Source organism: Taeniopygia guttata, chromosome 26 (assembly GCF_048771995.1).
Source record: "Taeniopygia guttata chromosome 26, bTaeGut7.mat, whole genome shotgun sequence".
Taxonomy (NCBI): domain Eukaryota; kingdom Metazoa; phylum Chordata; class Aves; order Passeriformes; family Estrildidae; genus Taeniopygia; species Taeniopygia guttata.
This window is the reverse complement of record NC_133051.1, coordinates 6535881-6548976: the sequence shown is the minus strand read 5'-3', so window position 1 is coordinate 6548976 and position 13096 is coordinate 6535881. Positions and strand designations below refer to the sequence as shown.

General features: G+C 53.8%; 2 protein-coding genes across 3 annotated transcripts; one reads left to right on the top strand and one right to left on the bottom strand.

Annotated features, from left to right (window-relative positions):
- The first annotated feature begins 2189 nt into the window (after positions 1-2189).
- Positions 2190-7698, top strand: RHEX (regulator of hemoglobinization and erythroid cell expansion). Of its 2 annotated transcripts, none has more exons than XM_030291836.4 (6): positions 2190-2389; positions 4853-4922; positions 5374-5462; positions 6002-6139; positions 6464-6522; positions 7015-7698. In XM_030291836.4, the coding sequence occupies exons 2-6, from the start codon at positions 4906-4908 to the stop codon at positions 7219-7221; spliced, it is 510 nt and encodes a 169-aa protein (XP_030147696.4). In that variant the 5' UTR covers positions 2190-2389; positions 4853-4905; the 3' UTR covers positions 7222-7698. The 2 variants fall into 2 exon arrangements, with proteins under 2 accessions (XP_030147696.4, XP_072774988.1); XM_072918887.1 differs by lacking the exon at positions 2190-2389 and adding an exon at positions 2892-3209.
- A 1826-nt stretch (positions 7699-9524) lies between these two features.
- Positions 9525-12090, bottom strand: AVPR1B (arginine vasopressin receptor 1B). The gene is made up of 2 exons (XM_002189448.5): positions 11136-12090; positions 9525-9859 (listed from the first exon to the last, which is right to left on the bottom strand). Exons 1-2 carry the CDS (start codon positions 12088-12090, stop codon positions 9525-9527), a joined length of 1290 nt encoding a protein of 429 aa, XP_002189484.5.
- Between the last annotated feature and the right edge of the window lie 1006 nt (positions 12091-13096).

The following is a 13096-nucleotide window of genomic DNA, read 5'->3' as shown; positions in this document are numbered from 1 at the left end:
TCACGTTTGCTTTTCTGGGTGAGGACGGCGCTGGGGGGCCTGTGGGAGCCGAGCAGGGGCGGGTTGGGCTGATTTTGGAGATCCCGCAGAGGGAGCAGAATGGGGTCCTCATCCCAGCACCAGTGCCCATCCCAGCACCTTATCCAACTGGTGGAAACCCCCCAAAATACTTTATAGGAACGTTTCCCTTCTCCTTCACCCCCCAGCCCCACCCCAGGGAGCTGCCCGTGGCCGTGGGGTGCCCCAAACCCAGCAGCTGCAGGAAGGTGCAGGAAAGGGATGTGTTTGTACCATCAGCCACCGAGCTAATTTTAAAAGGCCAAGACTAATTAGCAGTGATGAACAGCTCGGGAATCCTCAGTTTGCCGTTGCAAAGGCCGGGAAGGAGCAGCTTTCCATGGGAGACAGCTCCCTTTGCTCTGCAGGCCCTGATGGGCTCATCCCCTGGCAGTTTTGTTTTATCCAACACGGGTGTCTCATTAAAGCCTCAGCGAGTGCAAACAGAAAACGCTGATGAACAAATAAAACCTTCAGACACAGGGGGAGGTGAGTGAGAACAGCAAGTGGGGGCAGGTGAGGATTTTCCTGCCTCCATCTCCCAGGCCTTTATTTTCCATCTTGTCCTTATTTTGCATGGTTTTGGCACTAAAAGAACCGATGGCGGGTGCTAAAGGGGGTGTTCTGCTCAGCCAGCCCCATTCACGTGATTAACAGGGTTTAGCACCGTGCTAATCAATTTTTTGTTTGTCTCAGCGAGCCTGTTTTATCGAATTAAATTTTATCTAATTAAAGCCCTCACCCAGGAAATTAAAGTCCTCATCTGTGAGGCACAGGTACCAAGGGTGGCTGGGGACAGCTGAGTCACGTCTTGCTGTCACCGGGATCTTGTGTCCCCATCCCTGGAGATGCTGCCAGGCCCCTCCTCTCCCCAGCTTTGCGGGCAGATTAAGCTTTAACAAAATCCATCAAATATTTCTCAATGTGAGCAGGAAAATATTGGGCACAGCACAGTTGATGCCAATGGCAAATGCAGCTGCTTTTTCAAAACAAATGAAAATTCCCTGCACTCCCCCATGCTGCAATATTTTTTTTTTTACTGAGTGGCTTTCATACAAATTTATTCTCTATTTCCCCTTTTGAGATGCAGTTTAATGTACCACCCTCCCTCCTTGTCCTAATCACATATTCATGGATTAGAAAGAAACTTTCTAAAACAAAAGCAGCTGCAGCAAGTGCCAGATAAGCTGAAAACAGCAAGTGGATTGTTCCAGACATGGTTTATAACCCAAAAATCCTATCAGAAAACCCAGCCTGAAGGGTCACTGGGCTTTGGAGATAAAAGTGAGGGTGAGCAGCAGCACAGACATGCCAAACACTTTAAGTGAAATAGTTTATTTTGTGGAAAATATCCCCCAATTGGATCATCATAATCTGCAAACTCCTGGCAGCGGATTCAGCATTAAAATAGGAAGATGAAAGTCATAACAAGGCCAGACCTTTCATTTAGAAATTTTTGCTGCTAAGCAAATCTATTTTGACTTTTGAGTTATTTTAGAAGCAATTTTAAAGCTCAACTCTTAGGGCCACTTCAAAATTGTTAATTCAAGTAGAACAAAGTAGTGGGGTTATTTATTCTCTGTGTTTTGGGAGCAACTGGGCTGGATTTGCACAGAAAATTGGGTCAAAAAGGCTTTGTTTCATACGTATTCCAGCTGTACCATGCAGAGGGAAGAGATGCCCAATTTCCAAGCTTTGATGTCCCTCAGCTTGGCAGGACCAGCCTGTGCTGCCCTGGAGAAATTGAGGAAAGGTGACCCCAGCTCCTGCAATATTTGTCTGGTAAGAAAGGAATGGCCTCCGCCAGGCAGGGGCTGTCCCCAGCTCTGTCCCACCCCTCCAGGCCCACACAGTTGGATCAAAAATAGATTTTTCCCCTTGGATGAAAAAAATACCTCTCACCAGCTGTGTGTGAAGGACTTTCCTTGTTTAAAAAACCTGTTCTCAGGCTAAAAATGTGTTATCTGTGTTCCTTCTTACACATTTCCTTTAGTGGAGTCACTGCCCTGGCTGATTCACACTGTGCCCCAGCAGTGTTTTGTAAAAAAACCCTTTTTTCTGCCTTTATCAGACACTTCTCCCACCTGTTAATCTGCTTATCCACCACCGAGCACTTGAAAGCGCTGCAGCAGCAAAGTCTCACCTGAAAAAAATCAACAAACAAGCAAGTTTCGGTTAAATAAACCCCAAAATATTTACCTGGGGTGCAGCAGTTGTGAGGAGAGCAGGACCAACCTCTGATGATGGAGCTGGTGATGATGGTGGGAGCAGTCCCAGCGATGAAGGGGAATTTAGGAAGTGACCCCAGCTTGTGATGCAGCTCCACGGATAGGTGATGCTTTTTGAAATCTTCTTTTTGCTTTTAGATAATCCAGGGGGATCCTTTGGGATGTTACATCCCTGGGACAGGATTGCTGTGGGCTGAGATGTTGAAAGGCGAGCAGGCACCGTCCCCATGAGTCAGGCACCTTGAAAAAAAGGGAATTTCTTGTTCCTTTCTGCCAGGGCACCTCCAGGGCTACAAACACCACAGTTCCTATGAAGCAGCAGCCAGCACTCCCCAAACCTCTGGGGAACTCTCAGGATGGGATCTGCCAGGCTGCTGCTTGCACCCCAAAGCTTGCAGAACATTTTCCAGAGCGTGGGCAGGTGGAGGCCCACCCAGCCCCAGCAGCCATGGAGCCGGGTGATGTTAAAATGCTTCATCCCATGGAAAATGTTTGCTTGGAAGCACCCAGAGCTCGTTTTGGGTGGCAGCTGAGTTGAGCTGGGCACAGCTCCCCCAGCACCGCTTGGCTCCAAGGAAGCTCAGCTGAATTTTGGGACAAAGCTGCTGGAAGACAGAGAATTGAGGGAGGGGTGCAGGAGCAAAACAACTCCAGAAGAGCAGAGAAACACCCCAATATATTAAAATGAGGCTGCTGGCAAGGGGGAGGTGTCATGGGACTCGTGTGGGCTCCTTGGTGCCTCTGACCTGGGGGTAGAGCGTGACCGCATCCGGCACCGCCGCACTGCCAGACCCCGCTCTGCACCCAAATCCTGCTGAAACGGCCCCAAATCCTGCTGAAACAGCCCCAATTCCTGCTGCCTGCCCTGCCCCAGCTGCCCTGAGCCGTGGGGAAGGGAAGGGAAGGTTGGAAAGCTGAGCCCAGGTAAGGCCGCGCTGGGCACCGCGCGCGGGGTGCGATGGCGCGGGAAGCAGAGGGTGGAACAACAGGAGAGAGCTGGGCTGGGAATCCCCCTGGGCATGTGCTGGTGCCATCCTGAACCTCAGTGAGCCAGCTGGGCCTGGCTCAAGTGGGATTAAAATAATTTGGGGCATTCTGGAGCTTTCACTCATGTTTAGCCTCAGGTTGACCCTCGCTGCCCAGCCGAGGAGCAGCTCCCTGCAAGCCTTGATTTCAGCATTTTCTTGAGAAAGGGTTGAAGTCTTGGAGGCTGCTGGCTCACAGAAGTTCCCTGAGCCCCCCCAAAAAAGCACATTTGGTGCCAGGCTCTCACTGGCTGCTGTCTCAAATCAGATTTTTTGATACCCACCCGCTATCTGCGCCTCCATCTTGTCGTACCCACCTCGGCACAGAAGCTGCTGATAGTTTGATCTGGGGTTTATTTTGCAATTTCCTTTTGAACAGCTCATTTTTCAGATCCTTATCTGTTGCTGCAGCAGCATCTCCTGCCGCACAGTAGGAAATGAGCCTTTCAAGAGTGGCAGCCCTTTGAGAAGGATATTTGGGGACAGATTTATTCAGTAAGGGAGGGGGGAAATTTCTGCAAGAAATGAACTTTCGGCTTGGCAGTCATCAAACTGTTTGCATGAGTGGAATTTTGCAGGAGATTGGTGGTTATCAGGAAAGTTTTTGATGAATTAAGCTCAGAAATGTGTCATAGAGGAAATGATAGAATCTGCTCCACGGGATGGATAATGCCTCTGCTCTATCAATTTATCCATCAGCCTATCAATCAAATTATCATGGCTGCTTTAATCACTGTATTAAAGCCTCAGTTGAAGATCTCTCCCTATCAGCCATGTATAAATAGCAAGTGTATAACACTGAGGGAGGATGTAAAGTGCTTTTTTGCAAGTGAAAGCACACAAAAGGAACACCTCACTGCTATTTTTACAAAATGAACACCCCTATCTTTTATTGTAAATCTCTTGAGTGTTATGGCCAGACGTCCCAAGCCAAGGGGCCCAGCCCAGGTGTTGGTGATTTCTGATTTTTCTGCCTTAAACCCTCTTAACCTCACCAAGATTGAAGCTCTCACAGTATTAAATCCGAGGTGTTTCAGACACTGAGGTGTTGGAGGGCCTCTGATATTTCTGTCTGGACTTTGACTGAGCAAGAGTCTCACACCAACCCATGACCTTCTTTTGGTTACTTTTTCCATGGATTTTTTTTCTTCATCTTGTAGTTTTCTTCCTTTTACTTTTTTTTTTTTTTTTTTTTTTTTGGTGGATTAAAAAGAGAAAAAGAAAATAAAACAAAATGAACAACAAGAGAGGATTAAAGCAAGAAGAACAAATTTCAGTTCTGTTGCAGTGGGACCCAGAAAGTCCAGACAAGTCTCAGATATGAGCTTGTATAAAGCCATTAATTCAGTGATAAGGGACAGCCCGTGGCTCTGTGAGGGTGTGAACCAGAGGGATTCTCACAGGGGGAGGGCTGGGATAAAATAAAAACCCTTTATTTCACATCTGCAACATGCAACCACTGCTTGCAAGTGCTGAGCCTGATCTCCAGCTTGTGTGGAGCAGTGTGAGGCTCAAAGGGACCATTTCTCTGCTTACCACCAGGTCCTGTTGCCTCTCTGTGTCCTCCCAGGCCCTGGAGGCACCTCAGCAGGAGGATGAGCTTTTGTGCATGGTGAGTGCAGCACCCTGGGGCACAGAGCCCTTCACAGCACCCCTGGGACCACCCCAGGCCAGGCTGAACAGGGCTCTGAGCAACCTGGTCTGGCTGGAAATGTCCCTGCTCATGGCAGGGGGTGACCTTCAAAGGTCCCTCCCCACCCAGCCCATTCCATCATTCCACAATTCTACAATTCCATCATATCTGTTGTGCCTCTCTCCCCTCCAGCACCACATTCCCCCCCTGGAGGCTTTTGAAAACTCTTCTGGGGACAGGCCTCAAAAATGAGGGGCAGGGAACTCAAATCATTCTTGAAAACCAAGCCCCACGTTTTGGGCCATGTCACCCCAAAACCAAAAAGCAAAACCAAAAGCTACCAGCAAACCTCGAACGTGCCTTGAAGCCATGGGGGGATTGAAAAGAATTTAGTGATTTCAGTGAGACTGAATGATTTTCTCTCGTCCAGCTGGTTTCCTGCTGCCACCTCACTTGTCACCTTGATACTCTACCCCCTCCTCTTGCTGGCCCTTTACACCATGCTCAGCAGGAAAATTGGTAATTAAAAAATGGCTTTCCCTGGTGATTTCCTGGTTTGGGGTTGGGTGTGGGATGGGAAAGGGGCAGGGCAGGGCTGGGCTGGGCTGGCTGGGAGCTGTGGTGACATGGGTGACATGGTTGTACACATCGGTGAGCTTTGTACAACCTTGTGCTTTTATTGCTCTTTTAGTAAAGTGCTGGGGAAATACCAAGAATCAGCTCACAGAGCATTAATTCAGATGAAGCTGCAATTTCTAGCAGGGTATTCTTTCACACCAACTGCTGCTCACATTTGCACAGAGCCTGGCTCTGCTTTGGTCAAAATCACTCCAAACTTGCAAGAAGAGGCCCTGACGCTGTGATTTGTCACTGGAGCCTCTCCTGGCAGGAGAACAGGGCCCTGGATGGTCTCAGTGATTGAATTGATGGATATGAGCCTGCTCCAGAGCACAGCAATCATTATTTTGGGGAAGGCTGGTTTGCCCTGGGGCTGCTGGAGCAGGGTGGGGTGTGCTGGGCACAGCAGGCAGCAGGGCTCACTCTCCTCTTGCTCCCAGCCCAGCATTCCTGCAGGATGCAGGGGAGCAGCAGCCCTGGGGAGCATCTCAGCCCTCACCCCAGCCCAGCTCCAGCACCGGGAGGGGACACGGCACAAAAACACCCCGGGCCACAAAAACCATCACCAGCCTACGCAGGTAAGGGGCTCTGCAGCAATGGGGCATTGTCCTGGCACAGGGATGGGAATTTTGGGGTTTCATTTCTGTGATGTCTCTTCCTCACAAGCTCTGGACACCCCGGGGGTGGAAGCAGGGGTGGGAGAAGGGTCAAGCAGGAGCTGCCTCCTCTTCCCATTGCTGCCTGCCCGCTTTCTCCCAGGGAAGTGAGGCTGGGAGGGATCAGATGATGCTTTGTGGATCAGAATTTTCGCTTCTGAGTGTGTTTGTTTTTTCTCCCATGATCCCTTTTTCCCTTTATCCCTCTGGGAAGTGCTGGGGTGGTAAATGTTTCCTGTTTTTAAGGGAGCAGTGACACATCTTCAGACACCTCCGAGGACTCGGACAACACTTCCTGCCCTCAGGTACCACAGGCAAAATCATCCCCAGCCCACCTGCTGCTGTGTGCAGCTCGAGACCCCCAGGGCAGCATCAGAAGGGGCAAATCCATCCAAGCACATTGAAATTCCATAAGTAAGGGCTGAGGTGGTTGTTGTCCCCAGTCACACGCAGCATTCCAGTGTCCCCTCATTCAGAGGGAAACATCCCTGGGCACTTTAGGAAAATTAGGAAACAAAATCTTCTCTCTGAGGGTGGGCAGGCCCTGGCACAGGGTGCCCAGAGCAGCTGTGGCTGCCCCTGGATCCCTGGCAGTGCCCAAGGCCAGGCTGGATGGGGCTTGGGGCACCCTGGGACAGTGGAAGTTGTCCCTGCCATGGCAGAGGGAATGGGATGGGCTTTAAAGTCCCTTCCAACTAAACCCATTCCATGATTCCCTGAACTGGTGCATGGGCTTAAGGGCAAAGGCTCCTGGCTGGGTGCTGGGGCCTGACCTGGGCTTCATTTTGCTCCTGCAGGGCCCTGGCTTAGAGGAAAACATCAATTACACATCCCTGGTGTTCCCAGGGAAAGGCCACGAGCCAGGCTCTGCCCAGGACTACGAGAACGTGAAGTCTGGGATGGATTATGTCAACGTGGATCCAAAGAAGAGGAAAACACATTTCTGGCCCTTCTCCAGCCCCAGGGCATCCAAGGGTGTGGAGTACACCGAGGTGAAGCTGTGACACTGATGTGGAGCTGTGACACCAGGGTGAAGCTGTCACACCAGGGTGAAGCTGTCACACCAGGGTGCTGCTGCCCATAGGTGCCCGGAGCCCCCAGCAGCTGCAGAGCTGGCACTGTCCCCTTCCCCTGGGGCACTGCCTGGCACGGGCTGCAGCGCTTCTACCACCCCCACCCACAAAGCTTCCTTGGCTTTTCCTTAAAGCCTCCACTGTTCCTGAGGGCTGTGGGGTGGGGCAGGGGAGGGCTCCTCCCAGCCAGGCTGGAATCAGCTCTCCGCTTCTATGTCATGGCCCTTTTTCCCTCATTTCATGAAAGCAAAATGAACATCCCCCCCTTGCCTCTCAAAATGGGCAGTTCAGGGAGGGAGATGGAGTGATCCTCAAAAGCTGCACTGAGCTGGCTGGCAGCTCCTCTCAGTGATGTTGTTTTGCTCATCAGCCTCATAAAATCATTTAAAATACAGTTTTTCCACTGGCTTTTCCTTCTCCCCGTCTCCCACCTTTTGCTTTCCCTGCTCTTTCCCTGCTCCAGGTGCTGGGGTCGGTCTCTCCCCACCCGGACCCTGTCCCTGCTCCTCACTATGCATTTTGTTACTTCTGAATTTTCAAGAAATAAACTTCCAGAGTGCCTGGGAATGGGAACACTGCCCCAGTGGGACCTCTGTGAGGGGGATGGAGCTGCTGCCTCCCAGCACAGGGAGGGATGGAGCTGCTGCCTCCCCTTCCTCAGGGCTGGAGCTGCCCCAAGTGTGTTTTAAACAGGCTCAGCAACGCTGGGATTTAATGAAAGGTTGTGAGACGATTGATTTGGGATTGATCAGTGGCAGGGGGAGCCAGGCACTCCTGTTTTCATGACCCTGTGGTGCTGATCTGGCCCAGCTCTAAGGGCACGTAAAGGAAAACGTTCCAAAAACGCCAACAATTCCTGGGTAACGTTGGAAAACCCAGGAGAGGTGTGACTGTGAGACTGGAGGTGAGGCCAAAACCACTGAGTGGAAGCTTCTGAGAAATCTGATTCAAATGCCTGGCAATTAAAAAGTGAAAATATTGAAGATTTCAAAATATTTTACTGTTTTATTTTGACAGCTTTAGCCTGTGATAGTGGAAGGAATAATGCCCCTGGGCAGCTTTTGAGCTCAACTGAGCTAATGGATGCTCTTTCCTGCCTTATCCATGATTTATTCCTGCACAAAACAGCCCCTGGGAGCAGGGCAGGGGCCAGGCTGGGACTGTAGGAGGACTGAGTTCCCTGCTCCCCGAGCCCCGGGTGGGTTTGGACCCCTGATCCTTGCAAAATCAGCCAAAAGCAGCAGCAGCAGCAGCAGGGTGGGAGCAGCTCCCTGGGGTGCAGCAGATGCTGGGCACGGGGTGGGCTGGGAGCAGAGCTGATGGGCACAGGCACGGGGGCACTCGGGATGTGCCCGCTGAGCTGGAGCAGGGCCAGGGCTGCTCTCAGCAGCTCCTCGGGGGTGCCAGCGCCGCATTTGGGGCGCTCCGGCGGGCACAGCGGGGTGCGGGACAGCTGTGCCCAGCACGGGGGGACGCGACAGCCCCGTCCCGGCCCGGGGACGCGGCAGGGGGGCAGTTCCAGGCCAGAGGAGCTCTGCAGCCCCGCGGGGCACAGCTCTGTCCCCGCTCTCTGCTCGGCCAGCAACGCCCCGGGGATGGAGAGGAGGAAGCGGCGGCGAGCTCTGGAGCAGATGGAGGCGCGTTACCGCCTGCCGTGCTCCGGCTGCTTTGCTGGCGGCTGGGAACAAAAACTCCGCTCGCTCCAGGAGGATTTTGTGGATGCAGCATCCCCTGTTCCCGAAGGATGCAGGATCCACTGATCCTGAAAGGTGCAGGATCCCTGATTCCAAAGGATGCAGGATCCCTGATTCCAAAGGATGCAGGATCCCCTGATCCCGAAGGATGCAGGAACCCCTGATCCTGAAGGGTGCAGGATCCTCTGTTCCCGAAGGGTGCAGGATCCCCTGATCCCAAAGGGTGCAGGATCCCCTGATCCCAAAAATTCAGGATCCCCTGTTCCTGAAGATTCAGGATCCCCTGATCCTGAAGCGTGCAGGATCCCCTGATCCCGGAGATTCAGGATCCCCTAATCCCAGAGATTCAGGATCCCCTGCTCCCGAAGTGCCACCAGGTGGGGAGAGCCGCGCTCTGCAGCAACAGAGTGGGTGGTGTCTCACCTGGTGGTGTCACACTTTAGCAGTGTGACACTTTAGCAGTGTCACACCTGGCAATGTCACACCTGGCGGTGTCACACCTGGCACAGCTGGCCGTGTCACACCTGGCGGTGTCGTAGCCTAGAGCGTGCCCGACTCTGTCACGCCCTCGTCACAGGGCGGGTAGAACTCCCTGGCGCTGTCCCCGTGCAGGGGCACCCCAGCCTGGTGGCCCTGGTGGCCCTGGTGGCCCTGGTGGCCCTGGTGGCCCTGGTGGCTGTGGCTCAGGATCGTGGTTTTCCTGCTGCACAGGCTCCCCGTGGAGTTGGCTCTGCGCAGCCCGGCCCGGGGGCGGCCCCAGCAGCGCCCGGCGTCCTGCAGGAGGTGCCCGCTGAAGAACAGGTAGATCCAGGGGTTGCAGCAGCTGCTGAGGCTGGCCAGCAGCATGGTGATGCTGAAAGCCACGTTGGTGGACTCTGGCAAGGCAAGAGAGAGAGAGATGAAACATCCCCAGGGGCTGGGCAGGAGCTGGGGGCTCTCCTGGCTCACATTCCCGTCCCACTGGCCTTCCTGGGGCATGGAAAGTTGGCAGTGCCAGGCTCTACCCTCCATTGGCAGTGCCAATGTGCTGGAGCACAGCCTCTAAGAGGTGAGACCCAGCAGCTCCTGGGCCTTCCTTCAGCCTCTCTGCTGCCCAAAGCATCTCCCAGAGAACTTCCACTCTTGGGTGAAGTCCCTTTTTCTAGTAGTAGTACTAGCAGTGCTGCTTCAGTAGTTAGGAAAACTACTGAAGATTTACAGGGGAAAACATTCAACATATGAACTCAGAAATCCACTTCTGAAACCTCTGAAAATTCCCAGAGGAGAGGAAAGAAACGTGGCAAAGATGTCTTTGCACATCCCTATGGATGATGGCCAGAAATCGTCACTTTTCAGTATTTTTTTCTGGTGGAAGGAATGACTTGGCTCTGAAACTTGTATTTTATAAGCATTACAGGGGAGGAAACTTGTAGCCTTCCCCATGATTTTTATTTTTACATGACAAGACAACAAACAGCTCTTATTTGTTAAAAACCCAACTGCATTCCTAACATCCCCAGGGCTCCGTGCCCCAGTCCCTTCACAACTCACTGTGGGAATCCAGGGCTTCCCTCTGGCTGCCCTGGCAGGTCTGGGACCCTGGCAGGGGTCAGGAACCCCCTGGACAGAGCCCCCAGAGACACTGTCTGTGATCTCTGACCATGGAAAAGAGTTTTCAATCTTACAGCATGAATTACCAGCTCTGAGTGTTTGATATAAGTAATAATTAAGTGTGGCACGGGTGCAAAAGTAAAATTTTAGGTTTCTAGATGAGGGGTCCAAAGGGGACAAGATGGAGGAAATTGGGTGTCTTGTCCTTTTTCTCCTTCTTCATGCCCTCCATGTCTCACTGTGGTGTTGGCATTTTTCTGTTGGTTCAGGCTGGGGACACACTGTCCAACGTAGGTGACAGATATTGGCACGTTATTGTAAATCCAGCACAGGTAGTTTGTGGTATTTAATGTTTGTACCATCCCACTGAGGGCAGAGCCCCACACGCTGCCCTGCAGGACAGAGCTGCGGCAGGGCAGCAGAACATGTTAGAGATAAACAGAATAAACAACCTTGAAACCAGCACAGACGAATTATGGCTTCTGCTTTGGCTGTGGGGCTGACAGACAGAGACTTTTTACAACCTCGGAATCACCAATAGCACAGATTCCAACAACTCACCCTCATCCGGAGCATCCTGGTCCCACACCGACCACATCTGCACGCTGAAGAAGGGCGCCCAGCAGGTGACGTAGGCGGCCACGATGACGAAGGTCATCTTCACCGTGCGGATCTTGGCGCGGGAGATGGTGCGCACGCTGCTCACCCGCGAGGGCTGCCCGCCCTTCCCCGCGGGGCTGGGGCCGGCGGGAGCGGCCACGGTGGCTCCCCCCGAGCCAGGGGCGCCGCTCTGGGTCTTGCCCTTGAGGTTCTTGCAGATCTCGTGGCAGATGAGGCTGTAGCAGACGCTGAGGACGCCCACGGGCAGCACGAAGACGCACAGCGTGGTCCAGGTGATGTAAGCGCGCGCTCCCCACGGGTACCCGAAATCCGCCCAGCAGTCCAGCACCCCCGAGCCCGGGCGCACCTCCCGCAGCGAGAAGATGAAGACCTGGGGCAGGCTGAGCAGGCAGCTGAGCAGCCAGGTGGCCCCGATCATGGCGTAGGCCTGGCGGCTGGGCTGCTGCAGCGACTGCAGCGGGTGGCACACGGCCAGGTAGCGGTCCAGGGTCATCACCATCAGCATGTAGGTGGAGGCGAACATGCTGAGCACCTGTAGGTACTTGACGGCCCTGCAGAGGGGGTCGGGCCCCAGGAAGCGGTAGGTGACTTTCCAGAGGAGCTGCGGCAGCACCTGGAACAGCGCCACGCCCAGGTCGCTCAGCCCCAGGTGCAGGATGAAGAGGTGCATGCGGCTCATCTTCCTCCTCAGCCGGTACATGGCCAGCAGCACGCCCAGGTTGCCCACGGTGGCCACGGCCAGGATGGTGCCCAGCACCCCGACCTCGGCCTTGGCCAGCTCCTCGTCCCGGGTGTGCAGCACCGTCAGGTTGGGGTCCCCTGCCAGGCTCAGCAGCCCCTGGCCCTGCCCAGGTGGGCTCTGGTGGGAGCTGTTCCAGCCCCAGCCTGGCTCCATCCCTCCGGGAGGCTCTGCAGGAGCACAGAGCTCCAAGGCTCCTCTCTGATGTCCTGTTGTCCCCTTCCCTGTTTCTCCTGAGCTCCGGCTCCTCTGCCCCTGGCTGCAGGGCTGGATGTGCCTCCTCCAGCAGTCCCCAACACCAGGGCAGGTTGTCAGCTGTCCCCTGTCCCCTGTCACACTAACCCTGCGTTAGGCAGCTGCAATTCCCTCTCTGCCTGGGCTGAAAATATTCCTGGAGTAGAGAGGTGCAGGAACCCCTGGTTCAGCCCTTGATACTTCTCTTGTCTGCACTGAGCATTCCCAAATCCCTGGTTCAGCCCTTGATACTTCTCTTGTTTCCACAAAACCTTCCCAAATCCCTGTTTCTCTCTGCACTGCTGCTCACCTTGTGCATCCCCTGTGCAGGTAAATCCGAGGGGGAAGAGAAATTCTCCTTAAAAGCAACAGAAAACTCTACATCCCTTTGTCTTTTTCATCCCAAGGAGAGCAGCCAGGTGAGCGTGTCCCAGCCCCGTCTCTCGGTGTTCCTGGAGATGGGTTTTATACCCTGTCAGGTCCCTCCCCGATGTCCCCAGGCTGGATTTAACCCCGGTCCCTCCCGGTGTCCCTGCTCTGCTCCCGGCCAGGTGAGTTCCGATCCCCTCAGGAGCTCTCCCGGATCTGCCACCCCCGGTTTGGCAGTGGGATTTTCCCCCGGGTTTGGCAGTGGGATTTTCCCCCTGGCTTTGGCAGTGGGATTTTCGCCCTGGGGTTGGCAGTGGGATTTTTCCCCTGGATTTGGCAGTGGGATTTTCCCCCTGATTTTGGCAGTGGGATTTTTCCCCTGGATTTGGCAGTGGGATTTTCCCCCTGGATTTGGCAGTGGGATTTTTCCCCTGGTTTAGGCAGTGGGATTTCCCCCCTGGATTTGGCAGTGGGATTTTCCCCTGGGGTTGGCAGTGGGATTTCCCCCCCTGGCTGGCGCTGCAAACATCGTTTATTGTCACCCTGGGGCCGCCTCCCT